The sequence below is a fragment of the Numenius arquata genome, chromosome 10, assembly GCF_964106895.1.
Source record: "Numenius arquata chromosome 10, bNumArq3.hap1.1, whole genome shotgun sequence".
Taxonomy (NCBI): Eukaryota; Metazoa; Chordata; class Aves; order Charadriiformes; family Scolopacidae; genus Numenius; species Numenius arquata.
This window is the reverse complement of record NC_133585.1, coordinates 43,455,311-43,475,480: the sequence shown is the minus strand read 5'-3', so window position 1 is coordinate 43,475,480 and position 20,170 is coordinate 43,455,311. Positions and strand designations below refer to the sequence as shown.

Sequence of the window (20,170 nt, the reverse complement as noted above, 5' to 3'; positions counted from 1 at the left end):
TGGGGCCCTGGCCTTGGACCAGCAGATGGACCTGGCTGGACGGTGCCTTCGTCTTCTCTCCCTCTGCTGTTGCGGTCCCAGCGAGCATCACCTTCTCTCCAAGAGGCTCATGACCAAAAGCTCCTCATCCAGCCATGCATAATGCCTCTAAGGCCACATGTGGCCCTTAGTCTGCACTGCAGAAACACATTACCCCCAGGTAAATGTATTTACCCTACTCATTTAGCAGATACTATTACATATTCTTAAAACTTTTTAATATCTAACAGTTCAGCTCATGAGGTCTCCACCAGGACCTTTATAAATACCTATTTAAGAAAGGAACTCCAAACTACCATCTAGATTATTGGGTTGAAATATATAGAACAGTATTTGTTCATTTTGTTCTGCTTTCCTTGAAGATTCTCACCTTTTTCTGCTAATTGTTGTTAGCTTTTGTTAAATGCTGGCCGTGATATTGACAGGTTGTGGGGTTTTTTTTCCTTCATATGCATCTGTTCAGAGATCAAATTTAGAATCTTATAAATAGCACTATGCTCATCCCTGTTGAAGCGAGAGGATATTTTAGGTGTTCTCCAACATATAAAATCAACAGACTGGAGTTTTCATCAAATATCTTAAAAAGTAAGTAACAACTCCAAATTTTTTGGAAAATAAGTTTATTGTTCTACTAAGCAGAGAGTAGCCTACCTGGTTAAGTAATTATTTCATTCCTTATCGTGACAACAAAGAACATTAAAGCCTTACTGGAATTGAACTATTGGGGTAGAGGTACCAACTAAAGTTTTTTAAATCGTATTCCATGAAAAATCTTTATTGAACTAATTCATAACTCGTGCAGTTCCAAATAAAACCACAGTAAATAGTTTAGTACAATTAATTTATATTAATTCATATTTACAATGTAGAAATCATTTCTCTTCTAAATTTGGAAGTCCTGCACGATTGGTCAGCAGTTAAGAAAATAATGTAAGAATTACTTCTACTTTAAATGCTGTAGGTAAATGAAGGAATTGGGTCCCCACAGATTAGTCTGATTATGGGATACAATTTAGAAACTTTAATATGCGGCACTTGAAGGTCCCTGATGAAATACCAGTCTTTATAACTTTTACCTTACAAAGAGATTTGCAATGATTTTTTCCATAAGCAGCTTGTGCTTGATAAATATAAAAATAACTATGAGGGTAGCTGCGAGATGAAAAATGTATTTTTGCCAATGGCATTTGGAAGGTTGGAAAAGAGGGCAAAAGTGAAGAAAATGGGAAATGCTAGGAGATTAATATCTTACATGAAAAGCTAGGTAAATTGGATATGGTTATGGTTATAAGGTTGTACAAATTCTGTGCACGTTTTAAGAGTTCAACTACATAAATGCTAGCCAAGCGGTGAAACACATGCCTCCATCTATGCGTTTGCAGGCAAATCCTGCTCAGACCTTTGCCTGAACCACTGAAGAACTTTAGCTGGGAGGAGAGAGGGCTCAGGGGGGTCTCATCAATGAATATAAGCGCCTGGTGGGAGGGAGTAAAGATAACAAAGCCAGACTTTCCAAAATCCTGTTGGACGTGGCCCTGAGCAACCTGATGGTGGTGACCCTGCTTTGGGCAGGGCGTTGGATCCAGCAATCCCTGCAGGCATCCACCAGCCTCAACCCATCGGTGGTTTGGGGACTCCCCAAGCAGATGCCCTGCTCCGAGCAGGTGCGATGTCTTTCCCGCCTGCAGCTCAGCGTACAGGTAACACAGGCAGAACAGGGTCGGTCCTTAATTTTGTGGATACTCTACTCAAGGCATGGAATTACTCGTCTTGGTGGACTTGCCAATTTTGAAGCTGTTTTCTGGATTTATAGTTAGATGTATTAATAGCATAAGAAGCACCTAGACCAACTCTAAGAATGAATAAAATATCTTTGCAACTTAAAACACTCTATAATGCCAAAAGGTATGTGAGGTTGTACAGAACCAATGTCCTTAATTTCTTATGCTGCTTATACATGACCTAGACCACCAGTCCTGCCTACGCACAGAGTACGGGAAATGGGCCCAATGTGTGCAAAATTCAAATAGTTAAAAAAGCAGGAATGACCCTGTCCTAGGCTAGTCACAATGTGGAAGGGAAAACAAATAAGGTGTTCCTTTCTTAGTCTAACCAGTCCGTAGCTACAGAGCTGGCTTGTGGGTCAGCAGGAATGAAAGATGTGTTTTAATGTGGGTTTTTTTGCTCGCCAATCATTCAGTATGCTGTCTTCTTCAAAGGCATGTAACTAACCAGTGAGAACATTTATCTGGTACTCCTAACATGCCAGCTACAGCGCCCTTAAACAGGATTCACTAATTCTGCCAGTATATTTGCATTTTCCCAATGTTTTATGATGAACATATATAATATTGCAAAGCACAAATGTCTGAAAATTGCAATTGGTTTTGAAACCCAAAATACTTCTGAAAAGCATTAATTTCTAAACATTCCTACATGACCACAATTTTCTTTTAAAATAGGAAAATTGGCTTTTTAAAATAGGAAAATTGGTTTAAACCATTACTTCACTTGATATATATCTTCAAAAATTACTTAAGTTATTTTTGGCAAGACTAACAAGACAGCAAGTCTTATATATCACTTGTAAATTACTATACAGTAATTAATGATAATATAAGATTAATTTCTTTTGTTAAATGGCAGTAAAGAGTCCATTTTCAAATTATCATGAGTTTCTACAAAAAGATTCTCTTGAGTTTGTGGCTTTAAGGTTTTTTGTTTTCATTTCAGTTTAGGGCAGTTCAAAACATAAATATTGGCTTGTTCCAAAGGCTATTTTATCAATACTTTAATTTTTTTTTTTTCCAAACAGAATGTCAAATTTTGAGCAGTTTCACTTGGACTTTTACCAGTCCAATTATACCATAGATGACCAGGAAGAAGGTTACAACAATTACGGGTCTAATGAAAACCTCTATGGAAGCAAAAAGTAAGTATGCTTTAAAAAAAAAAAAAAAAATAGAGAGAGAGAGAAAAAAGGTGTTATATCTCAAAGCTCAAATGAAATTAATGACAAAACCCAGCATCCAGTTGCCAAAAAAGGATTGTATAATCAACACAGTGGAAGCTTTAGTGGAGAAATACAAGAAAGTCAGGAAGAATCTTATTATGTTGTGGTTTTTTTCTTCTATTTTTCAAACCTATTGGTGACTTCTGCCCATGGAAGGGGGACACTGAGAGAAAGAAGTTCCCCTTAAGAAGAGTTTCTCCTTAAGGAGATTTCGACATGACTGCTGTAGGAGGCTGGGTGCTGCTGCAGTTTCCCTGTTCAGCAGCTGATGGATCCAGCTGGTTTTGGGGCTTGCAGGAGCAGGAAAGAGCTTCAGGAGATCATCTAGACTTTCCCTAAGGCAGAATTACTAATAATCAAACCTTTCTTTTTAAAGGATTGGGTTCCATGCTACTTTTAGACTTACAGGTGTTACAGGTTGTTTACCTGATTGGAGTGACTGAGCTTGAGGTTATTAACATGGATTTTGGGGCACATATTGCTAGAAATTCTTTAAGCTTTTTCTCAGATTCAAGAAAAAAAAGAATTATCTAAAGATATGGCTCTTTCATTAACAGTATGGACATAGCCGAGGAATGTCACCAGGCTGCTTGGTGGAAAAGTGAGGAGTGGTTAAATTTATGGGTACCCTCACAGCTCCCTTTCCGCTCGCCCCCAGTCTGGGGGCCTGTGCAGCACCATTGCCTGAGCTGGACGGGCACAGAAGTGGGTGCGATGGGCTGCAAGGTGCTGGCAGGCCGGAAAGGAGCCCTGCTGGGTTTCAGAGAGGCTTGCAGTGAAGAAAAGCAAAGCAGCAGCTTGCCCCCAAAATTTCCAGTTTCCCCAAATTGCTAATAGGTGAAAACTTAAAATGTGGTACATGGTGAGCAGCTCTAAGCTGTTGTGAAGTTGCTCATTGCAGTTTCTTAGAATCATAGAATAGTTTGAGTTGGAAGGGACCTTTAAAGGTCATCTAGTCCAATCTCCCCTGCAATAAGCAGGGACATCTTCAACTAGATCAGGTTGCTCAGAGCCCCGTTGAACCTGGCCTCCAGGGATGGGGCATCTACCACCTCTCTGGGCAACCTGGGCCACTGTGTCACCACCCTCATTGTAAAAAATTTCTTCCTTACATTCAGTCTGAATCTACCCTCTTTTAGTTTAAATCCATTACCCCTTGTCCTATTGCAACAGGCCCTGCTAAAAAGTTTGTCCCTATCCTTCCTGTAGACCCCCTTTAGGTACTGGAAGGGGCTATAAGGTCTCCCTAGAGCCTTCTCTTCTCCAGGCTGAACAACCCCAACTCTCTCCACCTGTCCTCAGAGGAGGGGTGCACCAGCCCTCTGATCATCTTCATGGCCTCCTCTGGACCTGCTCCAATAGGTCCTTGTCTTTCCTGTGCTGAGGACTTGTTTTGCTGTGATTTGCTTCCTGCCCCAGGAGCCAGACAGGAGACCAACCTCCAGCCAGTGCTTTTGCCCCATCCGAAATGATTCTGTCATCTCAGAGTTACACGGGTCAGATTTTGCAGCCAGTGTACAGTCCCAACACTCATCTTGGTTATGCTGACGGATTTGACGAGGAACCTCCTTTGCTAGAAGGTAAAAATACAACCATGGACAATGTGTGTGGCTCCTGAGGGTGCCTATACTTTTCTTTGCCAGCTGGTGGCCATCAGTTTGGCAAAGCTGCTAAGCTCTCTGCTAAGTTGCTGTATGAGATTCAGCTCCTGGCCCTCAAACCTGCGTTTTCATATTTGAATTTGCCATGGATTCATTCATCCTTATGGCATATATAGCATATACTTTACTACCACTAGATGACAGCATAACAATAAGTTTTGCATTCACATTTCCAAACATTTTTTTCCACTCTGTGTTTAACCCATATATGTATTGGAACATCTATAATTAATAAATACTGATAATAATCCTTTTTGCATATCTAATAATAAATTTAATAGTTTGAAGATGCTAAATAGCTTGTTTCAGTGGGGAAGAAGTTGAGAAAGCTGCTTTCAGCTTCAATTAGTTGACACAAACAATATCATTCTTTATGATGATTGAAACATCCTAATACCTGTTTTGTAGTTTACAAAATACTTGTGCTACATTAAAAAAAAGTCAAGGAATTTGTGTGTGATTATTTCAGCATAATGTAAAAGGAGCATATTCAGCCTGCTTTTGCGTATGGGAAGGCAAGTGGATTTTTTACTATTTAAAGATACTCCTACTGCCTTAAAAACAGCAAGATCACTCTATTTGATATAGATAACTGCTAGATCTTTACCTCTCAGACCTCCAAGCATTTAACTCCACAGTCAGCCCACCCTGTGTAAAGGATGTTGAAATACAACTGCTTCTCATCCTCAGGGCTTCAGAGATGTTCATATCTATGTACCAAATAAATCCGACCAAAGACACACATTTTAATACACAACAACTTTATATAATGTTTTGGCTCAGCTCAAGGTGATGTATCGGTGGAATAAGGTAAAGACTTGGCTTTCCAAAGATATCTAACACATTGTCAGTCTCAGTAATTCTGGCACGCAGTTCTGAAGTAAACTTTTCTCTGGAAAAGATGCTGGAGCATCTCAGGGAAGATGACTACTCTTTGCAAACTGAAGTGTGTCTGCAGAAGTTACAAGAGAAATCTTTGCCCCAGTAAAGCTAATGGCAGAATTCCCATCGATTTTAATGGGGAAGAATTTTGTTCTGTTTCTAGGGGTTCTCAGTAATTACTTTTTAAATGCAAAAAAGCTTATAAAGCACTGCATAAAGTATTATTAACTTGCCTTGAAGGGAAGAATGTCATTTTTAAGTGCCTCTGGCAGTTCAGGCTTAAGACACATCTCTTGTCAGATTTGCCAGAATTAAAGCATATATCTCTGTCCTCAGTGTTCTAGAGTATCTTGAATTCTGCAGTTACTGTTAATTAGCATATTTTTCAACATCTAAGTTAGTGTGGCATTAGATATATGTGTTTTAAATGTAGGAAAAACAAATATTAACTCAAAAATGCTGAGGGCATTTTTTTGGTTCACTGCCTAAAATTGGATTTAGTGAATTAATATTCCAATTTAGAATGAGAGCTGACTCTTAAATATACTGGGTATATAGCAGGGACAGCATGTTCCTACTACAGATCCTACAATAGTATCTTCAATAAAGCCATTAATTTGTTTGCTTGTTTTGGGTTTTGTGGCAGCTAATGGGTTTCTGTAACAGCGTTGGTTTCCAGTGAGCAATGAACAATCCTGGAATTTCTTGTTGCAGAACTTGGGATCAATTTTGAGCATATATGGCAAAAAACATTAACGGTTCTAAATCCAATGAAGCCTGCAGATGGCAGCATTATGAATGAGACGGACCTCACCGGACCTATGGTTTTCTGTTTGGCCCTTGGAGCAACGTTGCTGCTGGTAGGATGGGGCAGATACCTTGAGAGATTTCTTTTCTAACAAGTTAATCCCTGGGTGCTAATGCATGTGAAGTTGCAGAAGATGTACAACTGACATAAATTGAGTCATTTGCTGCCATTTCTTCTGAGTTTATATATTAAAAAGTCTCCTGGCTTTGAAAGTGCCTGAATAGAGTTTCAATGTAATATAGATGTAATACAGGTGAAGTGATGTATTACTTCCAGTGGAAATAAAAGACCACACCATCTTTGGGGGTGAGATTTAATAAGAACAAAGGACAGATCTGTGCAATGTATGTCCTGGGGGGGGCTCTGAACATCTGAAGCATGGCAGCATGCACTAGGAATGGTCAAAGGAAGGTTTTAAAGGAGGGAATAAAAAGGCATAGCAGATCAGCACAGTTTTTCAGACACTCTTGCAACTGTTTTGAAATTACCTTCTCTCAATTTTACTTTGGGGAGTGCAAGGATATCAAAAAAATATCTTTATGTAACCAAAATAATTTGAAAAAGGAAGTGAAAATGGCCTCTTCCCTCCTGCCTCAAATTTGCAATACCTTCCTGTAAAATTTGCTAGTGCTTCCTTAGTTTACGTTCTTTTTCTAGATCATCTGCTAAACAAAATATGGTAGCCTGTGTTTAACCTCTTTCCTCTTTACGAATATAGCTTTCCTACAGGAGGAAAGTTGAACAGGGATTGTAGGCTACTCCTAAATTCACCTATTTATCACTGACAACAAGGGCTCTCCAGTGCTGCTGAAGTACAGCTCTGATTGTTGGCAGCAATTTATCAGACAGGGATAAGGTGGGACCATTCTGGGAAGGGCTTTACTGCTCTAGCAACTGAGGTGAGAGAAACGGGGCTCTAATTCTCCATTTCCTCTCTGATAAGTAGTGCTGAATCAGAAGACTCTTGCAAGTTCTTACTCAATTTGTAATGTCAGTGCAGTGCCTTGAATGGGCAAACTGCAATATAAATGGCAAGTATTATTATTATTTATGTCTCTATAGAAATAGAATCCTTTAAAAGGGTGGAAGCAGCAAGAGGAAAAGGAATAAAAGGAAAATAAGGTGGGAAGCAAGAGAAGACAGGCTGTTTTCCACCTAGAGAAATAAAGGTATGAGGGGAATAAAAGGAGAAAGTGTTGATTTGATTATAATCAGGAAAATGAAAGGAAAGCTAAAAGAAAGAAAGAATTTAAAAAAAAAAATAGTTGCTGTTGATCTTGCTCTCTGGATAGCCAACAATTATAATGAATATTAAACTACTATTATTGAAATAAAGTACTTCAATTACCATATTTATTCTAGGATATCAAGCGTTTTAAGTATCATTAGGAAAACAACTATTTTCAGTGCTGCAGTTCTAGGTCAGCAGAACTCCTCTGATACAGCCTAGTGTTTTTGTGCCACAACCTCACAGCAATAGGTCTATGGGATTTCTATGGGCCATCTTATATATTCAGGCTGCTCATTTTGCCTCAGATGCGTTTGAACACTAAAGTGGCTCTTCAGCTGTGTAAGCTATGATATCCTTCTGTACTTGAATAACTCTCTTCTAATAGCACCAGGAACATAATTTGGTTGAGAGCTTGTTTCCAAAAATAATTTATAAATTTTATTTCGTTTCAGCTTTTTAACTATGGAAAAATATGCAGTGGTATTCCTCAAATGGTAGCAGTTCTTTCAGAGCACAGGGAAAAGGGGGAAAGGATTGTTAGCTTGGCAGCAGGACTTGGTCTCCCTCAGACTGGCATAAAACAGGGCAGCTCCAGTGCAGGCAGAGAAACAACACCAATGCGGAAGTTAACAGGAGCTGAGTCTCAGCTGCTTTGCATTTTACATAGTCCTTTGTACAAAATCAGACTTCCCCATCCACTTAAACTAAGGATAGTAGTACCCACTCTAGGCAGATGCAAACAAGCACACGAAGTCTGACTTTCTTCTAACCTTGTTCCTTCCGCAGGACAAATTTAGCTCTTTCCATTCATCAAAGCCTGCCAGACTAATCAAGCCTGATTCTGATTTTGCTTACATCACTGTGAACTGGGAGTATTCCCGTGTGTGTGAGTCAATACATTTACATATGTTAAGACAGACTAGAATTGGAACCAACATGTTCAGCTGCTTTTTTTTTTTTTTTTTTTTTAATCTCTCTCTCACTCTCCTGCACCACAAATCAAACATTTTACCAAGTGTAGATTTTGGCAAGCTGCTAGTGCTAGTGCTCCCTTCAGCTCTCTCTCCGCAGTTTCTTAATCTTTGACTAAGCTGCTAAACAGTGCTGTGTGGAATAATTAAGTACACTGAAACAAACCGACTAAAAGCTCATAGTTGTCGCATCTGTTTGAGACAGAGCTTTTCTTAGCTGGTTGCCCCAAACCATTGCGGATGTTAAATTTACTACAAATCTTTAATGACTGAAATTGTAATTGATAATAATCTGAGCTAATATTTCTCTTCCACACTGTCTTTAGCTATTATTAATCTTAGTTGGTGAAGCATCTTTTCCTTATTATGTTATACCAGTAGTATGCAAATGCCAGCAAAGGCCTCTGTACCTAAATAGGTGTGTTCTTGTGCTGTTATTCAGGAATAGAGTATTCCTTTATGGTGGAATGCACTGGTGGGGAACAGACCAACCCTTGGGGTGTTGTGAGGATATTGCAACCTGGCTGAACCTGACCTAATCTTGAGGACTGGAACTAGAGGGGAGCTCAGCAATGAGCCAGGTCAAGCTGAAAACAGAATAACAGTGCCGATGTAGAGGCAGGTCTAATTAACTGAGGCTGCCTTTCACATAAGCTCGCGCTGCTCTCCGGTTAGAGCTGGTGAGTTCTCAGAATCTGCAACATTAGGACTTCCAGGTTGTGTCATCTCTAGATTAGGCTCTCTCTGCTGTGTTGCTTCATATCTGTCCGGCTCAAATACTGCTGGCATCCAGTGACCAGTTTCCACCTGAATGGATACAGGAAGCAGAGAAGCAGGGTCCTCCAAGATAGTTGGTTTCCCCCAGGTTTTATTATAATGTATGAGTGAGTAAAGTAGGAGATCTTCTCAATCTTCCCTAACCATCCTGGAAGAGATACTTGTAAATATTGCAAACCATGAAAAAAGCTTCGGTAATATTTCCACCTTACCTATGATAAAAGAATCCAAACATAAGCTAAAAAATAATTGGGAAACTGGGACCTTCCATTATTTTTGATCCTCATGTGGTTTATCATATGCAATATATAATGTGTACAATATAAAGATGTGTGTAGGCACAACACAGCTGTGTTTTAAGAATGTATATATATAGTTATGTGTTAGGAAGGTGATGCATTGTGGCCCTTCCTTTGGGAAACTTATTCCATGAGCCTGAGTTAAGGGTTGGGTCCTAGGTTTGAGCTTTCTCCTTCACAAATGCATGTTATCTTTAGGACACAAAATTTCAATGCAAAGCAAACAAAACCTTCTTCATCCCAATCACTGTTTATTTCTGATGTACAAATGTTTATTTCTGACATACAGATGTGAAAATGGCAGTATTGCATAGCCGACATTCAGTATTTAATTTGTTGGAAGCTGGAATAGAGAGAAACAATATTTAACAGTCTTTTGTGAGTGTTCATTTTTGGGACTGAACAATGCCCTCATGCCTGGAGGTGATCCTTCAAATGATGGCAGGAGATGAAGAAACCAGTGGTGCTGTGGCCACAGTTGCCTGTTGTCTAGCTTTGTGTATAAATTAGAAAACATCAGGCTCTGGGCTGTCAGGCTGGTACCTTTCACAGGCACTAAATTCACACAAAGGAATAAAACCTGGAAGAAAAAAACACCTGGGGAATTTTTCATTCGTTGGAACAAAAAAAGAACACAAGCTGACAGTGACTACTAAGGTTTATGTTGAAATGAACACGTTGTATTGATCTAACCACAGAGATGTGTCTTTCTCATGGTAGTCAAGGGGAAGAATGAACACATTCACCCTGAAAACCAGCATACTTGCAGCAAAATTTCGCTTATTTTTTGCAGGCCTGCTTAAAGCTGAAGGTTTGTAATAAAGTGTGAAGCATATCAAGTAAGTGGGGTCATTGTTTTACTTAGGGGGCTTTTCCACATCCCCATGTACACCTATTGGAAAGATTTTTCCTGATGCTAAAGTTTACTTTCCATAATTTCTTCTCAGTTTGTTACTAGTCCCAAGTCTCCCCAGCCAATTCCTTTTCTGTTCAGAGCCCGATGACTGAGAATCAGCCTTATAAGTTTAAATTAGCGGTTTAATTTAAAATTTAAATTTTTGATGCAAAAATCACCCAAAAGTATCAGCTGTGGTTTACAATTGCACTGACGTAGGCGAAGCGGAGTCAACAAAAAAAAGTAGGAAACCTAGTGCTTGCCTTCTGTCTTCTCACGTGTCATGCTTACTCATCTTTATTCCAGGCAGGAAAAGTTCATTTCGGCTATGTGTACGGCATGAGCGCCATCGGGTGCCTTGCTATGCATGCCCTGCTGAACCTGATGAGCGTGCCGGGAGTCTCGCATGGCTGCGTTGCAAGTGTCTTGGGCTACTGCCTGCTGCCCATGGTGATCCTGTCCTCTTCTGCAGTCATCTTCTCGCTACAGTAAGTAGCAGTCTATGGCAGCAGGCGTCATACGGAGGGCAGTAAGGCAGAAAGCTGATGTTATGCAAAACGTTTTGTAAATAGTTATGTAGTGAATTTCAGAACAGCACCATTTTGTGTGTGTGTGTGTGTGTAGGTGGAAATGGACAAAACTGGACTGTGTTTGAGAGGGGTGATAGATGTTCATTTTAATATGAGTCCTTAATTCTACTGTTTCCCACTTGGACTGAGAGTGCCTTTGATATTTGCGGCAGCCTCGGATGTCATTTTTGTTTTGCAGAGCCAGCAGTGGCCAAACTCAGGTATCAATTTTAAAAGCAGCTGTGGGACTTTGGCTTTATATAGCTGGTTCTCCTGCTCCTTTTTTGTCCATAGTATCAGGCTCCCATCCTCATGCTTCCTTTCCTTCTGTAGTCCAACTTCTGCGTGACAGAATGAAATAATCAAGCAACCCTTGACAATTTGGAGCATTAGAACAAGGGTTTAAGATGTAGTGGAGTCATATACTCTAAGCGATAGTTGTGGTGTGATTGCAAACCTGAAAATAATGGAAACCTTTGAAAAATCAAATGCGTGGTGCCATATGTGTCTGTGCATGTGTGTGTGTGTTTGCGTGTTCAGTAATATGCCTGTGAATAGGAAATTTGTATGCAAGCCTCTCCTTCCCCCTCATTCGGTAAGCCTTTTGAGATACAGACTGTGTTTACCTGCCTGTTCACATACAGCAAAGTACAAGGAAGCTCCAGGTCTTGCCTGAAGGCCTCGAGCAGTACTTTTAGCCATCGTTAACACATTATTAGTAATGGTTCCCCTCCTTAGTCTTTGTTGTTCACTCACATTTCTAACTCTCCAATCTGTAACCTGTGGGACTCGGCAGCTGATGAATAAGAAAGTGCTCCTGTTTGTTTTCTTTAGAAAAGCAGCGATTTTATATATGTATATATTATTTGTTAAGGAAATTATATAGTGGGATGAAGATTTTGGGGCAATCCTTGTAGCGTGTTTCTGTGGAGCTATGATGAGTTAACCTGACCATATTCCATGTAGTAAAGTGTTTCTGAGCTGTCCTTGATGAGAGGAACATTAGTGACACTGAAGAGGCTGTTTATTCTCTGTTCTCCTACACTTCCCATGTTTTCTTGATTAACCTGTTTAATAATCCACCCTAATAAAAGGTGCAGATACATAATTGTAGAACAGATGGGACAAACTCCAAACCAGCTGTTACAACCGCACGGGGTACTGTTGTCTGTACAAGAAATCCACAAGCATACACAGCATCTCTGCAAAATTATGCGAATTTACAGAAAGCACATGTTTTGAAAATCTATAAATACTATACTGTGATAGCCTTTACAAAATTAAACCATTATTTCTGAAATGAATTGATAATGTTAAGTGCCTGTCTACAGGATTCTGCAGTCTTTTCTCATTGACTATATGAAACTGCTTGGACACAGCAAGTACCAAAGTTAACTACTACAAACATGCTATTAAAATTAAATGGCAAATTTTAAATCCAATGTATATTTGATTATTTTTAGTTTAAAAACATTTAAAATGGCAAAGACAGCAAAACATTAATTATTTGTTTAAAATATTTCTTTTTAAAAATGTTATTTCTGTCTATTTCAAAATGTAAAGAACTAACTTCAATATTTGTTTTCACAGAAACTATAAGTAAGATAATGCATGCATCTATTGCAAAGATATATACTAATCCAAAAATTTTCAGTTTTCATTATTAGCTATTTCACTGTAACTGAATAAACCATAATATGGGATGTTTTGGGTGCTGAATAGTACCAAAGAGAAAACCAGTTCTCGTATGCAAGCTTGCATGGGATCAGGTTTGTTTGTGCCCATCTATGCTGATATCATGTCTAAACCCAGGTTGAGTAGGTCTCCTTTTGGGGAGAAACTTCAGCAGACTTTTTTCCTGGAAAAAAACCAACAAGAATTCTTTACTATCAAATCCCTGAATAGAGTGGTCAGGCCATTTCCTTGACTAAACGGTGAAGGCAATGAGCGTAAGAGTGGAGAAAGGATTCTTAGACCCAGCTGATGCAAAGGACCCATTTGGTGACCGCGTCTGTAGGTCATGAGAGAGAGAAGCAGAGAGGGTCCACTCAGGTCTGTCCCCCCAAAGTCAATCTCATGCCAGTACACCCCCAGTCCTCTTGGTCTCTGTGAGCACGACATCTGCCTTTTGCCTCTCTCCCATGCTTGAGGGTTTGGCCCTCACAGACATGCCAGGCACAAGCTCTCTGCTAAAGCTAGACCATTCCTTTTGGCAGTAACTTGCTGTTAGATCAAGGACTGAATTTTTAAGTGCGCAGAAGTACATCTTGGCTCCAATTTGATTTTATGTCACCTTTCCATCCTGCTCACTGCCAGTCCTGGAACAAACCATGAGAAGCCATTGGACTTCAGCATAAGGCAGAACAGCCTCAGCTTTAAATTGTACTACCTTGTGATGGCCCCCTAAAGAGTCATTATACCAGCTGAAAATTGTTGTAACATGGTACATTCCTGTTACATCCCATCCCTCTGCCAGCATGGGTACCTGCTAAAGAGCCATCCATACCAGCTCTGAATTTCTGGCTAGATGATTAAGTGAACATCTTAGCATCTCCACCTGGAGCAGAGGCAAGGAATGTGGTTCACAGAGCCCAGTGTAATTTCCCTGAATGCCACTGTATAGGTTTATAAAACAGTTAAACTGAGGATATTAAATCACAGTCCTTAATGTTTTATTTTTAATGGGTTGAAGTTGCAAGGAGGTGCTGAGTCACCTTAAAATCAATTCTCTTCTTCCTCCCCCAACGTCCCAAGAGCTGACAACACCACGTACCTTATTGGCCTGGAGACTGTATTGCCAAGAAATGAACTATTTTATGTGATATAATTGCATTAAATAAACTAAGTCAATTAAATAAGGAGAACTTTACTCATCATGGTTTAATTGCAATAATAATATTAGTGGAGATTATTTCTGATAAATGGACCTAAGTAAGTATATGTAGTCTGTTTCTGACTTCTGGTTCTGTTTTGCTTGGACTTTGGAAAAGTGGGGCACCAGAAGTCCTTTAACAAGTGGCAGAGGTTCATTCATTCTCCACGTCCTTGAGACTGACACAGAGAAAGTGTGAAGCACGGCCGATCTCATTATGTACTTCAGCAGCGTATTACGCGCATGATCTCATGCATTTTACAGAAGGAAGCTGCAAATACAGAGTGCAAATAAAGCATATGTGAAACATTATTTATTGGCAAGAATTTCTTCCTTCCAGGTTTACTAGTGAGCTCTCTGTAATCTGCAGGAATATTTCAGTGGGTTTTTGACCATAGTCCCATAATCATCAGTTCCCCAGGCCACCCTGGGCCGAGAGGTTGCAGAACGTGGAGAACAGGTGGAGAACTTCAGAAGGGCTCAGCTGTCAGCAAGGGACGGTGTGGAAAGCCACCGTCCTTTCAGTGTGCAGAGAAGGATGCCAGGATAAGCATAATATTTTTTCCTCAGTGGTTCTTTTCCCATCCCTTACTTTCTACTCAATGTGCACCCATTTTTAAAAGACCAGTTGAGCTTTCTCCTGGGAGGCAGTCAACACCTTTCTGCGTGGTCAGCTGCAGTGTAATTCTCTAAGAGCCTCGTTGTCTCTCCTTGCAGTCCAAGGCCCACTTAAAACCTGTGCCACATGTTGCAGAAATGCAACCTCTCCTGGTCATCAGGCTGCCTGATGGAAGATTAGGTCTGTAGTGTCAGTTTAGATCCTAACAACTTCTACAAGATTATTTTGGCTGCACTAGGATCTTTGCTAACTTTAAAATTAAACTTCAGCTGCCGCAACTGCTGGAGCCCCAGATTTAATTGGAAATGCACTTGACTTTTTAGCAGTACTACTGATGAAACTGCTGCTTTTATCCATGCTGAAGAAATTACCTTTTTGTTTCCTGTTACTATTTTAATTTGTTTCTCAGGCTTGACTTTCATTATGTTGGTCAGTCCTTGGTTCTTCCAGTGACTGTTACCTTATCAATAACAAGTTGCTAGACATGAACTTGAGTTTGGTAAGATTCACTGCCATGTTTGCTAACAAATGGATTCTGTTGTGTTTCTTTTGGTTTTTTTGTTGTGGGTTTTTTTTTGTGTGTGGTTTTTTTTTGGTTTGTTTGTTTGGTTTTTGTTGTTGCTGTTGTTTTTTGTTGTTTTTTGTTTTTTTTTCTCCCAGGGGGATCCCGGGAACTTTGTTAGCTCTGTTTATTATTGGATGGTGCAGTTTGTCAGCCTCCAAAATTTTTACCTCTGCATTGGCTATGGAAGGACAGCAGCTTCTCATTGCGTACCCGTGTGCTTTGCTCTATGGACTTTTTGCCCTTTTAACCGTTTTCTGAGATGTATTTTCTGGTAGCCTTATTACAGTCTGTTTATGTTTGTTGGAGGGGCAAGGGGTTATTTACTTATTTTTAGATTGCCTAGAGTTGCATTATGTTCCATTAACAGAATTAGATTATATGACTTACCTTTTATTTGCCTAATGGCTGATAATGAAATAAAAAATCAAGTTAACAGGTAGATGACTACAATAATGGTGTTTTAAAAGTCTTACAGCTTAAAGAAAAACATTTGTATTGAGAAGGTAGTAAAAGTGAAAAAATGTGAAATAAATGATAATTTAAAAAAATATTTTCTGAGTGTTTATTATCTGATACATATACTAGAGTTACTGAAAACAATAATGTAAATATTTAATGGACCTAGTTGTTGTGGTTTAACCCCAGCCAGCAACTAGGACCATCAGCCACTTGCTCACTCCCCCTGGTTGGGATGGGGGATGGAATCGGAAGCTTAAAAGTGAGAAAAAAAACTTGTGGTTTGAGATAAAGACAGTTTAACAGGTAAAGCAAAAGCTGCACATGCAAATAAAGCAGAACAAGGAATTCATTCACTGCTTCCCACGGGCAGGCAGGTGTTTAGCCACCCCCAGGAGAGCAGGGCTCCATCACACACAGTGGTTACCTTGGAAGACAAAATGCCATGACCCTGAACACCCCCCTTCCTTCTTCCCCCAAATTTATATACTGAGCATGATGGCACATGGTATAGGATATCCCTTTGATCAGTTGGGATCAGCTTTCCCGACTGTGTCCCCCCTCCAGCTTCTTGTGCCCCTCCAGCCTACTCGCTGGTGGGGTGGTGTGAGGAGCAGAAAAAGCCTTGACTGCTCAGCAACAACCAAAACCATCAGTGTGCTATCAACACCGTTCTCATCCCAAATTCAGAACATAGCACTATACCAGCTGCTAGAAAGAAAGTTGACGTCACCCCAGCTGAAACCATGACATGAGTAAAACAAGTGAAAATACAAATTTATTTGTTTCAAAAAAAAAAAAAAAAACAGCTTGCCATCTTTTACGATTACTAATTGATAACCAGAATTTATGTGTGCAGGTTGTTTGGGTTTTTTTAACAGAAGACTGAGTGGCCCTGCTTTGTGATATTGAAGAATTTCCAAGAATAAGTAGCTACAACAGAGAAAGGAAACTAGAAATGTCATCTTGTTTTAAGAGGTGTTGCTGTCCAAAACACTATTGTACTGTTTGTAATGTACAGTAAAGTTATATTTTAAAATAGCCACTAAACCACCACCTGCTGTCACTGCAGAAAAGCACCACACAAAGCAAAGGCAACTCCTAAAAATGTCTCCTGAAAGGCAGAACTCTCTTTGAGCAAAGAAAATACAACTCTCCAGGATTTTATCTGTCCCCCCCAAAAAAAACCTATTTGATGCTTTTAGTTTTACAGGAACCTAACATTTTTATAATAGCAATGAAGCACAGAATGCACAAGATGATGTTTCAAAATATAATATTAGAAGTTTCAAGCCATCAAGAGGAAATGGAGACGTGTACTGTCATAACAGGAGCAAAATCCAGCAGGCAGTGGTAGAGAAAATGAATGTAGCTGTAGAAAGGGCTAGGGAAAAGAAATAGATGAAATAAAGGGAAATGTGAAGGAAATAAATGGCAGTAGATTATTTCGTCAATGGTTTAGGCTGTCTTCCTTCTTGATGAATATTTTTATGGTCTTGATTATACTGCAATATATTCACTATTTTGAACTCTTCGGTGAAATGCCTACAAAATATTTCTCTCCCTAGGCAGAGGAGCACTGATTCTGTGAGAGAGGTTCCTGATACAGCAAGCACTTACGCAGAGGCTTAGCGTGGCAAAACTGCTCAAGAATACGCAAAATTAATTGTCTTCTTAATCCTTTTCGGGTCAGAGGTAAATCAGATGATCAGCTTGTCCTCAAGCTACTGATTCTGCTTCTGAATTGAAAGAGCCTTTGGTAAAAATATTTCACATTGTTGGCGTATTTGTTTTTTTAAGAACTCTTGTGCAAACTGTTCTGGAATTCATTTTACTGAACTCCCCTCCGGACTAGGGGTCATGAGAAATAAATAAATGGTCATGTGTACTTAGCCAGTTCCTTAAAAAATCACAACTAATTTATGGAAAAATACTTGCTGCGTTTATCCATTTTTTTGTTGCAAGGCTAGGAACACAGGCACAGAGAGGCAAAGTTGGAGGCATGACCCTGGAGCAAATTGTGGCTATAACTAGGCAGGATCCAGTTGCATGTTAGTGGGAAGTGTGTGAATTTGGAAGATCAGCTTTTGCAAGTATGGCAGATTTGGCTCTGCTGTATCAGGGAGTAAATTTGCCACTAATGAGGCACAGATAAACATGTTAAGTGACTCCAGAGTATGGTTATAAAATCAGGCAGTTTGATTTACCATGCACCAATGGCATTCTCTGGTCTGAACACATAAAGATTCATATGGTTGCACTTCTTCTGAAGTTCAGAAAAGATGGTTTAGAAACATTAGATCCATTTTTGTCCTGCACTTCCCATTATCATTCATACTGCCTAAAATAAGTATAAAATGGCTCTGTTCTGCAGCACTTTATATTCATTTGCATCCCAATCTGCATGATATGAATGGCAGGGGAACCTGTGAATCAAACCATCGGTTTCTTTTGATGTCATAGACAAGTCAAATTATTTATGGGGAAAATGAACACCTTGAAATTTTGCCACAGCACTTACAAAGCAAATGCTAGTCTAATTATAGGTTTATGTTTATACTCTCAGAATTTATCACTTTTTTCTTTTCTTCACTGAGATGCATCTTCATCATTTTGAATGCTGACTTCTTAATTTCAATAACTTCCCTTGCTTTACCATGTAGCCATGCCGATTTCCTTTTACCTGTTCCCAAGGGATTTCCAGCAAGTGGTATGCACTGGTGCTGTGCTCCCAGTATGGTGTCCTGCAGGGGTCTCTATGCTGCCTGTGAGGATTTAAATCTCTTATCCATCCTTCTTCGACTTCTTTTAAACAAGATTCCTCATTTTTACATAGCTCTCCTTTCTGAAGGTCAGCATGGGCATGGTGATGCTTTTGGTCCTGTTATTCCTGTGTGCTTCCTGAATTTAAAAATGTTATTGTCACTATTATAAGCGGTTACTTCCTCAAAAATGAATGCTATTCTCATCTAAAATCATAGAATCATAGAATGGTTCGGGTTGGAAGGGACCTTAAAGATCATCCAGTTCCAACCCCCCTGCCATGGGCAGGGACACCTCCCGCTAGAGCAGGTTGCTCAAAGCCCCATCCAACCTGGTCTTGAACACCTCCAGGGATGGGCCATCCACAACTTCTCTGGGCACCCTGTTCCAGTGCCTCACCACCCTGACAGTAAAGAATTTCTTCCTAATATCTAATCTTAATCTCCCCTCTTTCAGTTTAAAACCATTACCCCTTGTCCTATCACTGCACTCCCTGATAAAGAGTCCCTCCCCATCTCTCCTGTAGGCCTTTAGGTACTGGAAGGGGCTATAAGGTCTCCCCAGAGAGGAGATCAAAACATCAGATCAAAAATCAGATCAAAACATGTATATTTGGTAATATACTCTTGTTCTGCCTCTCTGGAAAAGCCTTCTCAACAACACCTAGCTTTCCTATATTGTCTCTTGTCTGGGCCATTGTATTTCACTCCCTCACATCATTCTATGAAAGTTTAAGTACGCACCTGGCAAGCTGTTACTTTCAACTTGCCAAAGAGAGGATTATAAAGTAGTAATGGGTCACAGACTGATTTTTAATTCATGCTTCCCACTGCAATGAATTAAAAAAAATCACAAGACTTAAACACAAGCTTCAAAGAAAAAGGGGGGTGGGGGGTGGGGGGGGTGGGGAATCATGTTTTTGGTGGGTGAAAGTTTCTTACCAGTCTTTGGCTTCTTGATTTTCATAGCAGGCACATGAGACTCCAATTCTGAATGTGCATTCACACACAAAAATGGGCACTTACTTGGTTCCTTTCTGCTGTTTCAAGTGGTGATACCAGTGTTGGACACAGGTGGTATAGGAGAGGTATAGGAGACATAGTGCCTGCCCGTCTCCCCCAGCACTTCTGGTGTGCCAGAGGTACCCAAGGTCACACTCCGAAATGAGCTTGCAGCATTCTGCTGTAGCCTAAACGTTTTGCTGTTCTATTGCAACAAAATGCAGGCGCGTATGAAGGTGGACATATTTAATAGTTTAACTGTTGGTAAACTGGACTGAGGATTGAAAGCTGCTGACACGCTGAATTGGACACATGCTATGCTTCCTGGTGAAATAGCTCCATTAGCAAAGGGTAATATTTTCCCATTTTTTTTAGCATGGATTCCATAGAAAGCTTATATACAAAACCAGTGAAACCAATTTCATGACTGCATTGTTTATGTCATTTGAGAATGAGAGGTGACAACTCTGTGTCTTGTCTTAGACTTCTCTTGCCACAATGTTTATTTCAGCTCTTTGCTAAACAGCTATCTTCACACGTTGGCATTTTCTGTCCGCTGAATGGTCTTAAGCGAGTTTTGCAGTGATGTTGAATTACTGACCTTTATTCGTATCAGTAACGTGTATAAATGAAGCAAGAATTCAATAAATTCTGTCTGTTTTAAATTTCCTTTTCCTCCCCTATTGTCGCGAGCATATTTAGTGGTCAGGCTGTTGTGGGCTTTTTCCTGCTTTGCAGCCCAAAAAATA

The 20,170-nt window shown here is 39.9% G+C and overlaps 1 protein-coding gene across 1 annotated transcript; it reads left to right on the top strand.

Moving 5' to 3' along the window:
* The first annotated feature begins 548 nt into the window (after nucleotides 1-548).
* YIPF7 (Yip1 domain family member 7) lies at nucleotides 549-15,459 on the top strand. Its single transcript, XM_074154908.1, has 6 exons — nucleotides 549-624; nucleotides 2,855-2,971; nucleotides 4,472-4,632; nucleotides 6,310-6,455; nucleotides 10,883-11,064; nucleotides 15,297-15,459. The coding sequence occupies exons 2-6, from the start codon at nucleotides 2,856-2,858 to the stop codon at nucleotides 15,457-15,459; spliced, it is 768 nt and encodes a 255-aa protein (XP_074011009.1). The 5' UTR covers nucleotides 549-624; nucleotide 2,855.
* Nucleotides 15,460-20,170: the final 4,711 nt, after the last annotated feature.

What these genes read in the sequence shown, in the direction of transcription:
- YIPF7 (XM_074154908.1), top strand. Translation starts at nt 2,856, where the DNA reads ATGTCAAATTTTGAGCAGTTTCACTTGGACTTTTACCAGTCCAATTAT. An exon ending in AACCTCTATGGAAGCAAAAA is followed by an intron (nt 2,972 to 4,471) that starts GTAAGTATGCTT and finishes TTCCTGCCCCAG; the next exon opens with GAGCCAGACAGGAGACCAAC. An exon ending in GGAACCTCCTTTGCTAGAAG is followed by an intron (nt 4,633 to 6,309) that starts GTAAAAATACAA and finishes TTCTTGTTGCAG; the next exon opens with AACTTGGGATCAATTTTGAG.